The sequence below is a fragment of the Lottia gigantea genome (genome assembly GCF_000327385.1).
Source record: "Lottia gigantea unplaced genomic scaffold LOTGIsca_63, whole genome shotgun sequence".
Taxonomy (NCBI): domain Eukaryota; kingdom Metazoa; phylum Mollusca; class Gastropoda; family Lottiidae; genus Lottia; species Lottia gigantea.
Window position 1 is genome coordinate 388651 of NW_008710145.1, and position 13674 is coordinate 402324.

General features: G+C 32.3%; 1 protein-coding gene across 1 annotated transcript; it reads left to right on the plus strand.

Annotated features, from left to right (window-relative positions):
* Positions 1-3339: 3339 nt before the first annotated feature.
* Positions 3340-13058, plus strand: LOTGIDRAFT_129083 (hypothetical protein; the record flags this gene model as incomplete). Its single annotated transcript, XM_009064487.1, has 5 exons — positions 3340-3560; positions 10378-10651; positions 11769-11930; positions 12706-12782; positions 12923-13058. The coding sequence occupies 5 exons, from the start codon at positions 3340-3342 to the stop codon at positions 13056-13058; spliced, it is 870 nt and encodes a 289-aa protein (XP_009062735.1).
* Positions 13059-13674: the final 616 nt, after the last annotated feature.

Sequence of the window (13674 nt, forward strand, 5' to 3'; positions counted from 1 at the left end):
CCTTTAAAATGTTTGATTTGGAATCTGTTAAAAGATCATTAGACGTCTGAAAACTGTATAACAGCACGTACATGTAATATATGCATCTATTATGACATTTTGTATTGTTTTCCCATATATTCACATTGTTGGGAGCTTCAAGATAATCAGTGTGTGCCAAATATCTGTTTCCTGGTATATAACATTATGAAAAATAGTAAAAAGAAGGTGAATATGAAAAAAGGATGTGTCAGATGATAAAATATCTTAATATTTACTAATTTGTTAGTAATGATTATATAAAGAGACGTTGTTCTAATCTCAACTGTTTTCAATGATAGTTATAATGGATTCTCTCCCTTTATAATATCTCGAGGGACGTTCCAGTCGTTATCACAAAGTTTCTAGTCAAGCTGTTATCAAGTGCAGGTCGTCTTATCTCTATATTGGTGTTACACTTTCAACTCGACGGGGAAAAGCTGACAAACTTGATGAAACACAGATTAATTGTACTTTGAACATTGTTTTTACAAGTATTTGGAATACTCAGTCTCTTCATTCTTTGTACGATTTGTGTTTATATTGATTCGTTTTGATGATGACAATAGTAATATTGACCGATAACAATACATGTATATAAAAAAACTATATGACAGAGTATTAGAAGTAAATATGTTTGTGGTATTAGTCCCTTGTTAGGCACTAACAACAACCAAAAACTGCACTAGTGTATAAACATGGAAATAAAAAGAAAGGATACCAGTGTCAACCTGATATCAAAAGGATGTTAACCCAATAATAACAGTATATAAAAACAAAGTCAATCCAACCCAACAAAATGAAAAAAAAAAAAAAAAAGGTAAATCAGATCAGCAAAAGAAAATAGCAATGTAATCCCTTAAACAGAAAAATGTCAATGTTAGTCTGTATCTAATAATAATTTCAACTCAACAACAGAAGGAAAGAATTACAGTAACAGAAGAGAACAGTAAATATGTCAACTCGATAACAGAAAGGAAAATAACAATGTCAACTCGATAACAGTAAGGGAGAGTGTGTTTATCAATCAAAAATCCGAAAGGAAGAATAACAATGTGCACGAAAAAATGAAAGAAAGTATAACAATGTCAATTTGTAACAGAATTGAAGAATAACAATTATAATTCGATAACTTGAAATGGCAAGTCTACCAATGACAGAGAGTAAACGAATATAATAATAACAATGTCAACTCGATAATAGAAAGAAAGAGATAACAATGTCAATCCAATATCAGCAAGAAAGAGAGTAACAATGCAAACCAATATCAGAAAGGAAGAGAATAACAATGCCAATCCAATATCAGAAGGAAAAATAATATTGTCAGCCCAACAACATTGTCAAGTTGACCAACAGTTCGACTAAAATCTTCGTCTTTGGCTTATATCCCGATAAAGATAAATTAACAGATATACCTTTCCATCGTTTCATAGACAGTACATCCGGGTTAAAGAACAGAATGGCAGATTGGTTGTATGGACGAGTATACATTTTTAAGCATGGCATTATCAAAATTCATAGCATCATATCTAATTTAAATTTACTCTGATGAATGATTTTGGTTGGATTTATAATCGTCTGACATATTTACATATTATTTGTTGTATTCTGGCATTAATCTGAAACTATTTCTTTCAAAGTGACATTATCCCCCTTAAAATCCCGATGTAAATTTCTTCATTGTAATAAAATTATTCTCCCAAAGATTTATCGAGTTTCAATCCTCTCTTCCATAATATTTCAACCACTATTGTTATTTTTTTGTTTTCCCATAAAATCGTTTTCCCATTTTCAACTAATTGCCGCTTTAACAGCTGTTTTTGTGGTGTTAGATTATTTGGGGTTATTTGTGTGTTATGTCAATTTCCAATAATTACTAATATTTAGATAAATAAAGTGTTTCTATCACCGAAAACATGACATGGGATATTTTTCACCTCTAATATATTGTGATTAGGTTGTATTTAGAATAAGGCTGTCGTACGTATCTCATTCGCCACCTAGTAATTATAAGTTTTGATAAATCTAAAAATGTCGGCACTCAAAGTTCCGGCTTGATCTTTTTCATCGAAAATTTTCTAAAAAAAAGACTTTAACACAGTGTTCGTCTGTAAACATATTCTAGTTTTGTCAGAAAATGAACGAGCAAGGCGTTTCAATATGGAGAGAAACACATGTATAGTTTTACATATTGTGATAAAGAATAAAATAAATGGTTAGTTGATGGTAGTCTGGGCCCTATGTAGATATGTTAGGTAGATTTCTGACTGGGTAATTTGTACCATCTCACGTCATGGAGACGTCTGGGGTTAATATGGGTAGGATCAAGTCAAGAGGTTGACTGATTAAGTCAGTTGAAATCCAGCCAGTAATAAGTACAAGGGAAAATAAAGCTAGTTGAATGTGTTATGTGTTGAAAGAAGCTGTATCGACAGACCAATTAAATGATATCCAATCTGCTAACTTTGTCTCGTTCACGCCTCCATCGTTTTCTTCTCTTCTTGGCAGTTCAACAGTCGACCAATGAAAACCTTCCTTACATTGAGCTCACACCACTCTTGTTAATGAAAAGCTATGCTACTTTTATTTTCGTATAATTCTCATCAAAAGTTTCTCAACACGAAGAAGTTTTGCAGTGTAATCATTTGCATTTCATCTATAATTTGGATATCCGATATTTACACGGTTTTAACACGCTATGAAAATGGATATTAAAGAAGAAGTCCAAGAAGACAATTTAGTCGTCAGTACAATAATAGCAGAAGACTGTAAAAACTCAACCAAAATGGCACAATTATCTGATAAAGCTAGCAAATTCAGTATCGCATCTTTAATTGGAGAAAGTAATGTACCCGAGGACATTTCTAAAGATGGCGAAGCAGAAAAAGATGACATTAAGTGTAAGTTTCTTACTTTTGATCTATTTAATAAAGACTAATTAAAAGTTCGTTTGACGGTGCAGTAGATAGACATGTATATGGAAAATTAAACAGCTCTTTCCCTTGCACCATAAAACATTTTATTATTTCGCGATTCTTAGAATTGCATTGTAGAATGAAAGGTATGCACAGCGTAAATATATGCGACGAAATTTCCTTTATGTATTTTCTTCTAATATCCCACCCCAGATCCAAATGAATATATGCTTGAAATATCTCTTGATCTTAAAATTACTTTTTCTCCTCTGTGATTTCGTACTTATTTGTTACGAGTCCTTATTCCCTTCCACATTTACCAAATTTGCTAAACAGCTTATCATGCTTTCCTGTCTTTCACAAAAAATATTCAGAAATTTCTTCTGAATTTTGATACAAGCGTGCAATGGTCCGTTGTTTACACTGCTTAATAAAATTGCGTTATTTTTATTCATTAATTTCAGGCGAAGATGAAAGAATCCTAAAAAAAAACGAGACAAAAAAAAATACTCCGGAATCTGCTTTGAATTTAAAAACAGATAAAGTGCATTGTCGTTTAGAAACTAAAGAACTTTGGGCTAAATTTCATGAACTCGGCACAGAAATGATCATTACCAAAACTGGAAGGTAAGTATTTATTTACAATATTTATTGATTATTATTTTGAAAGAACTTAATTTACCCAACTTAAACCAGTCTAGTCGGAATGGATATCTTCTTGTGGTATGCGCTTAGGATTTAAAAAAACATATTAATTAAATATCAAATATTAGTTCTTGTAGTCTTATAATTGATTGATTAATTAATTATATTTTGAAATTATTGGAATTAATGTCTTCAGTAGACCTTAGGAATTTGTTTTGAAATCTGTTTTACCTGAAACTTTGATTAAAATGAAATTAATTTATCTTTTACACTTTCTTCTCTCCTAATCTTTAACATTAAAGAATATTTTATAATCAAATTTACTCATTTACTAGTTTAATGATCTTAGTGTCACCCAATACGGTGAGAAATCTGTTCTATTTCCAAGTTAACAAGTTAATTTATATGTGTGAGCTCCAGTATTAAAGGTAAAGGAAGGTAAATTTGGTGTAAGGTAATGGGAAAATGTCGTCTTGGGATAATGTATTGGTTCGCGCCAAATGAACGATACAATTAAATATTACTTGAGAACATGTAAATCTTTGATGACTAAGGAGTGAAAACGGGGAAATGGGTACAACATTCTCCTAAATTAACTCTAAGTTTGGGACAGACTGTAGGTAAAAGAAAGATAATTAAATCGTGATTTTAATTAATATATTATCTTACTAGTGAACCTTATTTCCACATCACCTCAAATAATGAGCTAAGGTTTACAACAACTCATTAAATTGTCAACGTTCGACCATCCTAAAACCTACTCTCTTACAACTCGGACTTCGGAGTAAACAATGTTGAACGCTGAATATTTGCAGACTAATTCAAAATCTCGGGAGACTGATTCACTGATTATTTTCTACAACGATCAGAGTCAGACTGTGATTTTGGTTTTTATTATTTAGAATAGCCAATGACCATAGATAACACAATATGAAATTATTGAGTGAAAATGAACAATAACAAATGATAAAATTTGCTCAAAAATGTTAATAAAATCTTGTGTTCTATAACATAGGGGTTACCAGAATTTTTTTTTATGAAAATCGGTTTTTTACTAATCAAGATTACAGTGGTGGACAAGTGGGTTAAAATTCGCAATGGTCACATTCTGATTACGTTCACAAGCGATCTTCATTTTATTTTCATTTTCACATACATACAAACCAACTTGATTTTCGTTTCGATTTTCGAAATGGGTGCCGACCCTAAAGGTACACATATGACAATGTGGGCGTATAAAAACCATGTGTTTTCTACAAAATATAACTTACAAGGCAAGGTACACATACGCCGACACAGCCTTGTTAGATTTTTAGATTTAATAAATTTATCTGTCAACAAGTTTCTATTCAATACTCAGATAATGTTCATTGCAAAAGTAATCAACTCATAACTAAAGACCTGATCAATTGATCGCAGCTTCATTTGTGCTCATGATCAAATTTTGACGTGTTTAAGTCAAGGGCAATAACTCAAAGACGGTTCACTGAAAAATAGTGAAATTCGAAATTATCTACGTATAGATCTCATCAATATAAATGATCAGAGCAAATTTCACCTAAATCATTCTTGTTTCTATTGTACTCACTAACCACTAATGACGCTTTTTTATACGCCCACATCTCTCTATGTGGACGTATTTTGTCGGCACCCCCGTCGGTCCGTCCGTCCGTCAACATTTGCTAGTAAACGGTCTAAAAACTAGATTTTTTGATGGAATCAAATGAAATTCGGTATGTGTATACATATTCATAAAACGAAGATTAAGTTCGAATTTGAGATATTTTCGACCGCTAGAAGCAGAGTTATTGCCCTTGCCCCAAAATTTTGAATATTTACAATCCGCATGCCGTGGTGGGCGTATATGGCTGTGGTCGAGGGCAATAACTCAAATACCGTTCATCTAAACAAATCATCAAATTTGATCTTTCAAAGATCTTATCCATAAAAATATATGATCACAGCCAATTTCATTGAAATCAGATGAAAAATGTAGTTTCTTTTCTGCTCACAAAAAGTTTGGACGCGTTTTTACGCAGTCAAAGGGAATAACTCAAATCTGTTTATCGAAAGATCGTCAAATTCGAACTTGTCCTTGACCTCATCAATATGATCACACCAATTTCATTAAAATCGATTGTAAATTGTAGATTCTATTGTGCTCACAAACAAAACTTTGTCTCGTTTTCTCTAAGCCAAGGGTAATAACTAAAAAAAACCCATCTAAATATCGTCAAACTTGAACTTGTCCAAGATAACATCAATATAAATGATCACACCAAGTTTCATTAAAATCAGATGAAAACTGCAATCTCTTTTGACCAAGTCAAGGGCATTAATTCATCGAAAAATATTAAAATTCCCCATCAATATACATGATCAGAATAAATTTCATTTAAATTTGATCAAAACTGTAGTCTCTTTAGTGCTCAGAAAATTTTTTCGACACTTTATGGCTAAGTCAAGGTAAATAAACTCATAAACTGTTCATTGAAAAATTCGAACTTGTCCAAGATCTCATCAATATGTATGATCACACCAAATTTCATTAAAATCAAATATAAACGGTAGTCTCTGTAGTGCTTACAAGAAATTTGGACGGACAGATGGACCGAAGGACGGGGGCGGCGGCGATATACGCGTACATTTCCATGTGAAAATATAATATAATATATAGAAAGCAAATGGAACAAAAAGTGTCGAAATGAAATAAAGCAATGAGTGTCACATACTATTTCTGCCCCTTTCCACATTGTCAAAGCTTCTAATCAATATAATCATTTTAGGCTTGTATCAGAGAAATTCGTTTTGACATAATTAAGTATCTTTTTTCTGAGAAATCATATTTATATTGCAAAAATGCAAACTTCAAGAATTCCTATTGCTAACTAGCTGAGTATGATCTGAAAACAATCATCATGGCGGATGAACGGTAAAAAAAAAAATAGAAATTTAACATATTATAAATTTTAACTTAACCGGAAGTTCACAAACGATTATCATAATCAATTAAAATATCAATATAATTATTGAAAAAGTGATCTGAATACTAAAAATACACCTTTATTTCCTTATCAACGACATCTCTTTGCATGAAGAGTTAACGATTTATTATATTTGTCGAATTTCTTTATAAACTGAAGCCATTGATAAAAATTTGATTGACTACCATTCCAGAACTAAACCGTGTGCTTCGCAATGTTCATCTACCTATATCATGTTACATGTGGTATTTTCAAAAGCGATTGACGTAAAACTCCGTTTATTTCATTTTTCATTTCAAAAAGTGTTTTATAAATAAGTAGTATAATATTAGAAGCTATGTATGGTCAAACGTGTAAAATTTCCTTATTTTGGACCAGAATGTTTGGAGATCCTTTAAATCATTGACTAATTTGAGTAGAGCAGTAAAATACAAACTTCTAATTTTCTAGTGGTAAATCGATTAAGAGGTTATATAGACAAATCCTTTAAATATGGTGCTTTACCAGATCGTTTATGTCTAAGTTTTGGTTTGGCCTACTATAACTGCGGCCTCTTTTCCTGGACAATAGATGGATTGACTTTTGATTCGGTAAGGTAATTTTTTCCGCCCCAAACGATAAATAACAAATCAGATGTCACCCCGATGATCCGAGATGATCGTATTATATGAAACTTTTTTGAAATTGAAAAGTTGTCCCGCAGTGTTAAAGAAATCTTAGATAAATACCCCACAGGCAAGGAAACATAACTCTCAACAGACGTGAGGCTCGGTAGGGTGCGCTTGACTTCAATGATGTTAGCCTCGAGGTCGGATTTTCTTTTGTTGCTATTTATACTGTTCCTTTTATGATTTAATTTATTTGCTGTGGGGAGACAAATGTTTGTTTACTATGTTATTATCGAATTGTGACAATTTGATTGGCGGATTAAAGCACTTGTTTAGTTGTTAAGAAAGAAAAGTGTGGCCAGTAAAATACGGTATGCTGTAGTGAAGAAGCCTACAATTAACTTCGTCTAATTAGAAAGTGTACAGATGTAATCGAGTGATAAACGCATTAAAACCGATGTATGGTCAGCGAATGGCCACTCTTGTGAAAGAAAGTATATTAGGTGACAATTTATAGAGTAAGATTAACAATTTAAGCTCGTTATTACTGAAAACATAACAAATGTAATTTTCTGTGATTGTCAGTGATAAAGTGATTTATAACATGTTGATTTGTCCATTTCTAGTTATTATTAAACTACAGATCATCTTAATATTACTTTCTCTCTTATTTTCTCTCGCCAACATCTCCCTTAAGTGCAGAATCTTAACCCATAATACTCTTATGATAAAATTCTTATTATAAAAGCCGCTTATAAATCGCTACTTTGTGCTATTGTATTGTTTGTCTTCCTGTTCTATTAAAACTAAACAGTTATACAGTTAACTCACGTTATTTCCCGAACCACGAACCAGAATTTTTGCAAGTCTTTACAATAAGTCTCTCTTTATTCTAACTGTTTTTCTTTTTATTAGCTCACGTATTACAGTTGCATCGAGCTTTGATTATTTGGACTATATATTGGTTTAATTTAACTATAATTTATATTTTACATGATCAACGAGAAATATTAAGTTCATAATATCATACCGACTTCATAATACAATACTATATGTAATATTATTACACTACTTTCGAAATATAAAGTTTAAACAATAATATGTGTTCAGTATACACGTGGCATCTATGAAGAATAAGCATGGAAAATATAACATGATAACATGTTTATACACACCCAGATAAAGAACAACAAATAAATTACATTTTTTAATAAAATGTATGTATAATTATATTTCCCCTCCTCAATTATGATGCCAGGCGTCATCGCTTATAATTTCCCTGTTTCGTATACACGTGAAGTATATCACGTGTCTTCAGAATAACATACATGATATCATAGTTTTAGTTTTTCGTGTATGATAGATGTTAAATTAAAATTGTTCCTTTAATTGTTTTGTGGAAATCAACTTACGATGCTTGGAAATTAAAAATCATACATAAAGAAATTGTTTACAATAACATGCTTAAAAAAGGTTTTTATAAGAACGTGTTTACAATACCATACCTCAAGAAAGTATTTAAAATACCATACCTTAAGAACGTGTTTATAAAAATGAGTTTACAGTACCATACCTAAAGAACGTGTTTATAAGAACGTGCTTACAGTACCATACCTCAAGAACGTATTTAAAATACCATACCTTAGGAACGTGTTTATAAAAACGTGTTTACAATACCACACCTAAGGAACGTGTTTATAAGAACGTGCTTACAGTACCATACCTAAGGAACGTGTTTATAAGAACGTGTTTACAGTACCATACCTAAAGAACGTGTTTACAATACCATACCGAAAGAAAGTATTGCAATCCTATATATAGAGAGAACGTACAGACATGAACGGGTTTACGTTTACTTTATCTATGGAACATGTTTTCAATAAAATTCTTATATGTCACTCTGCAACAAGTAAACAATAAGCATGTAGCTTGAAGGCATATTTGTAATACCGCATAGCTGTTTTGCTTATCAACGATATTTCTCTAGTCGAATATAAAATTCTCATATACCTCAATGAAATCACATGTTTACAAACTATACCCAACATACGTAACGGAGATCATTACCATATACATATATTCAATATTACGTACCTAAATAACATATTTACAACAGTTATAGAAAGTAAGATTTTTACAACCATTTTATACCGCACTTTCTCTTGTTTCAAGTATTTTCAAGGTTTAACGATCTTAACTTTCTGCCACTCTATGCCCGCATTTAATCTTCCGCGTTAATTTTTAAAAGCAACCTAAAGAAATTACCTATTATTTTGCCTGACATATCAAGTTGAATTTAGGCAGCATGGAACCCTCCTCACAGAACCTTAAAATAGAACTAATTAATCATAATTATAATTCTTCATACCGTAAGTTAAAGGGACTATAAAAGGTTTTCTTGCAGCTTTATGATTATCGGGACATTCCAATTTGGGGCATCCAGTCCGATGCCTGTGGTTCCTGCAATTCCAGAAAGAGTTAACCGGAAATGATGCAGCTTCCGATAGAGAATTCGTAACCAACCTACCACCGGATCACAAAAACATAATAATATATGTTATTTCTCCTTCCATGATGGTGGCATGTCTAACTAAATACACGTACAAAGGCTAGAAAACCTCTTTACAACCCCATTAACAAAACCAATTGGTCCAGAGCATTAAGACAGGAATAAATTTGACTTTATGTGTTAGTAATAATAATAATAAAAAATACCCGAAAAAACAATTCCTTTATGAGAAGAGATCCTTCCTGTTTATCTGACAAACAGAACTTCGATTAATTTTAAAGAAAATTGAAAGGGAAGGGACAACCAAAATAATACAAAAAAAAAGTTTTTATGTCGCCATTTGCAAGTAATTTTAACACACTTGTGTACAAACTCGAACCTTTTTCAATTAACAATTACGGGCATTATGTTTGTATTATGATATTACGAAAACACTTATTTCTGATTCTTATATCTGAATCAGCTAAAAGCGGAAATTTCTAATTATTAAGAAAATAAAGAGTTTGTTAATGGTATATATGATATATTTAAGACGGTCAAGAGGAAAAAAATCGACCAACTGAGATCAAATATAAAATGATTAAAAGAAAGATATAATTTCCATGCGTGAGCTTTTAACAAAAATGCTTTAAATTGAATTAATAAAAGATGAAATAATTAATGAAATATCATCATTCAATTTCGTTACTTTTTTTCAGGCGAATGTTTCCCACGGTTCGAGTTTCGTTTTCTGGCTTAAGCCCCGAGCAAAAATATTATGTTATTATGGATATAGTTCCAGTTGATAATAAAAGATATCGCTACGCCTACCATAGATCATCGTGGTTAGTTGCTGGAAAAGCCGACCCACCGCTTCCTGCTCGTTTCCACGTCCACCCAGATTCACCATTTACAGGAGACCAACTCATAAAACAAACTGTGTCATTTGAAAAGTTGAAACTTACAAATAATGTTTTAGATAAATCCGGCCATGTAAGTATATGCAAAAGTATCTTCTTGCTGTAGGCCAGCATGGTAAAAAAGAAAACTAACATGATGCGATCTTTATAAGATAGTTACCTTTTTGCTGCGATAAATTCGTTAGTATTCAATGTCATTTTGTTTACATCCGGGTGATTAATTGAAAGATTCCCACAGACAAGAGTGCCGAAAACGGGTACAATTAACGGGCAACAGTTATCCAATGCATTTTACTGCAATGGTTCGGGTCGAGAATAGAGACGTTGATCACCTAACTTGAAATTAACCACACAAAAGGCTGTACACAAAACAGAAAATAGAACTTTTTTTTTCCACAAAATAGGGAGAAAAAACGTTTGAGATTTCATCAAGGAAAAAAAATACGAGATATCAACAAAATCTTATTCAAACTAAGGGTAAATTTTGATCTTGTGGCTGAAAGTTTTAAACAAAATTGAAACATCGCCCAATACTAGTTTCAACACAAGTAAATTATAATCTCATAATCCGTCAAATATATCACAGGTCGATAATAAAGTTATTATCAAATATTTTAATTGACCACACTTCAAGGAAAAAACTATTTCAATCGCTTGTTTTTCTTATTTTGGCATGATTTTTTTCTCAGTGGAATTATTGTGGGAGATGGCTTTAAGCTTTTAATTCTAGTGCCAGAGAACAAGGAAAGAAAAAATATTACCATGTCGGCAAAACGTATCAAATATTTGGGTGCCAGAAGAATTTTTTATCTTTAATTTCTTGAATTTCACTTTTCAATCCTCACGAATTAAATGAAAATGTAATTGAAGAATATTTTAAGACTTCTTGGTTTATGAAACGTGCCTTAAGACGACAGTCAAAGCTTTCGGTCACTTTGGAAGTTACCAGACAATAGCCCAGTCGAACGATACAATTTCAAAGTTGGGATTTAAGAAGGAATTTGTGAGGCAAAGAAATAAAACGATCTGGTTGACCTACTGGTTACAGATACCATACATCACAAAGGCGTTGACTCTCATTCATTTAAGTGTTAAAATTCAGAAATAAACCATCTGAAAGATAGCATTAATCTCTAGCAATGAATACTTTCAATATCAGATCAACTAAAATACCATTTTCTCTTTTACAGACTATAGTCAATTCTATGCACAAATATCAACCACGAGTTCATGTTGTAAAGAAGACTGATGATATACAACTACCGATTACTTCTCTAGAGGGACACGAAGTGAAGACATATTCTTTTCCTGAAACAATATTTATTGGTGTAACAGCTTACCAGAATCAATTGGTTAGTACATTGACACATTGAATATTACTTCTTCTGAAAAAAACATCTCCCGATCACTGACAGGGGGCAAGTGTCCATCTCGCTTCAGTCATAGACAGCGAAACCTGTCTTACCAGGCAGTACATGTTTAAGTACCCTCAACAGTTGTCACAAGTGCCAAAGCGTCACCATTTACCTTCAGTTGTTTGACAAACATCTTCATTAGTCCACACTGAAATAGAGGAGCATGATGTTGTTTAAAACGAAAAAAAAAATCAAATGCGAAAGAGATTGTCGTTTTTGTGGCATTCAAAACATATGAAATCTTTTATTTAAATTTTGAGAAGAAATTATCTTATGTTTTATTGTATAAAGGTCCAACACCAACAATTTTATGTATGTAATTAGTGAAGATGGTGTAGAAAAGATCAAATGTTACTTGAGTGCATTTACTCATCAACCACAACTATTATCTTCTTCTTCCTCCTTTCTCACGGATTATCTCCTACAGTATGCCATCTGGCTTGACACCAGCTAAATGTTGAGGTAGTTCCAATCACTACTGAATGTTTATGGAGTGGAGTATCTGTAAGGTCGTGCTCCCTGGTGTTACACGTTACTTTGTGAAATTTCACAACTGTAGCCAATGATGTCTTGATGCTATTTATAACCTTATCAAAATCTCTTAAAATTCAATTAAATTCCGTCTCATATGTAAGCCTACGTGTTTTGTAAAATGAAGATGTTTTCAAGGAATATAGCATATTGTCTCAATACCAAATTTTTGTCTTTTCAGATCACGAAATTAAAGATAGACAGTAATCCATTTGCTAAAGGGTTTAGAGATTCTACTAGGCTAACAGACTTTGATAGGTAAATTGAAAGACCATGTTCACTGATCAATATCACTAATTTCTTCTTTCGTCAAAATATCTATCAATAATAACTATTGTTGAGTATCATTTCTTGTGTCCATCTTATAAATCAGATTGAACAATTTATGTTTATTTCAGAGAAACAATGGAGTCTTTAATCCACAGTCATTCCTATGCCCGATCACCACTACGAGCTCTGCCTTCTGTTCACATGATCGATGTTGAAAAGGATAAAGGTAATGTTTCAATTTCTCCTCTAAAACAAGGGTGTTAATATTATTCTAAGCCTAAATATTGTGAAATACACCAGGCCTATAACTGATTATGGAATCGCAAGTTTTGATGCTTTTAATTGATGTTCAATAGTCATTTGTTCCAAAAAATGCTAACAGTTAAAAAATTGCTCAATACATCAAATGTAGAGCGATATAGAAATATTGTATGAATTTATGTTGCTATTTTCCAGACTACAGTTCAATGGCCATTTCTTATATGAATGCTTGGCGAATGCCTTTTGGTTCACTTCCACCTACTATCGTAGATAAATCTCAGCTCACCATGTACACACAACTGGTTAATCACGTCTACAATAATGACAGCCAATCAGCAGCCGCCTTAAATGAAATGATGATCAGAAGTTCCATTTATCAAAATTATATAAGAGCTGCGCAACAGACGACAAAATCTCCTGCACATACACAGGGTTTACATCGTTACCATCCATACATGGAAAAATCTCGATCTGCAGAAACATGAAGAAAGCTCCTACATACGTGAGGATTTTGGTAAAACCATTGTGGATACTGAACAGTATCAGTAGTGACTATGTTGTTACAGATTCCAAAAGGGATCCAAAATATTGTTGCGAATCTACTCTACATTGATTCAAT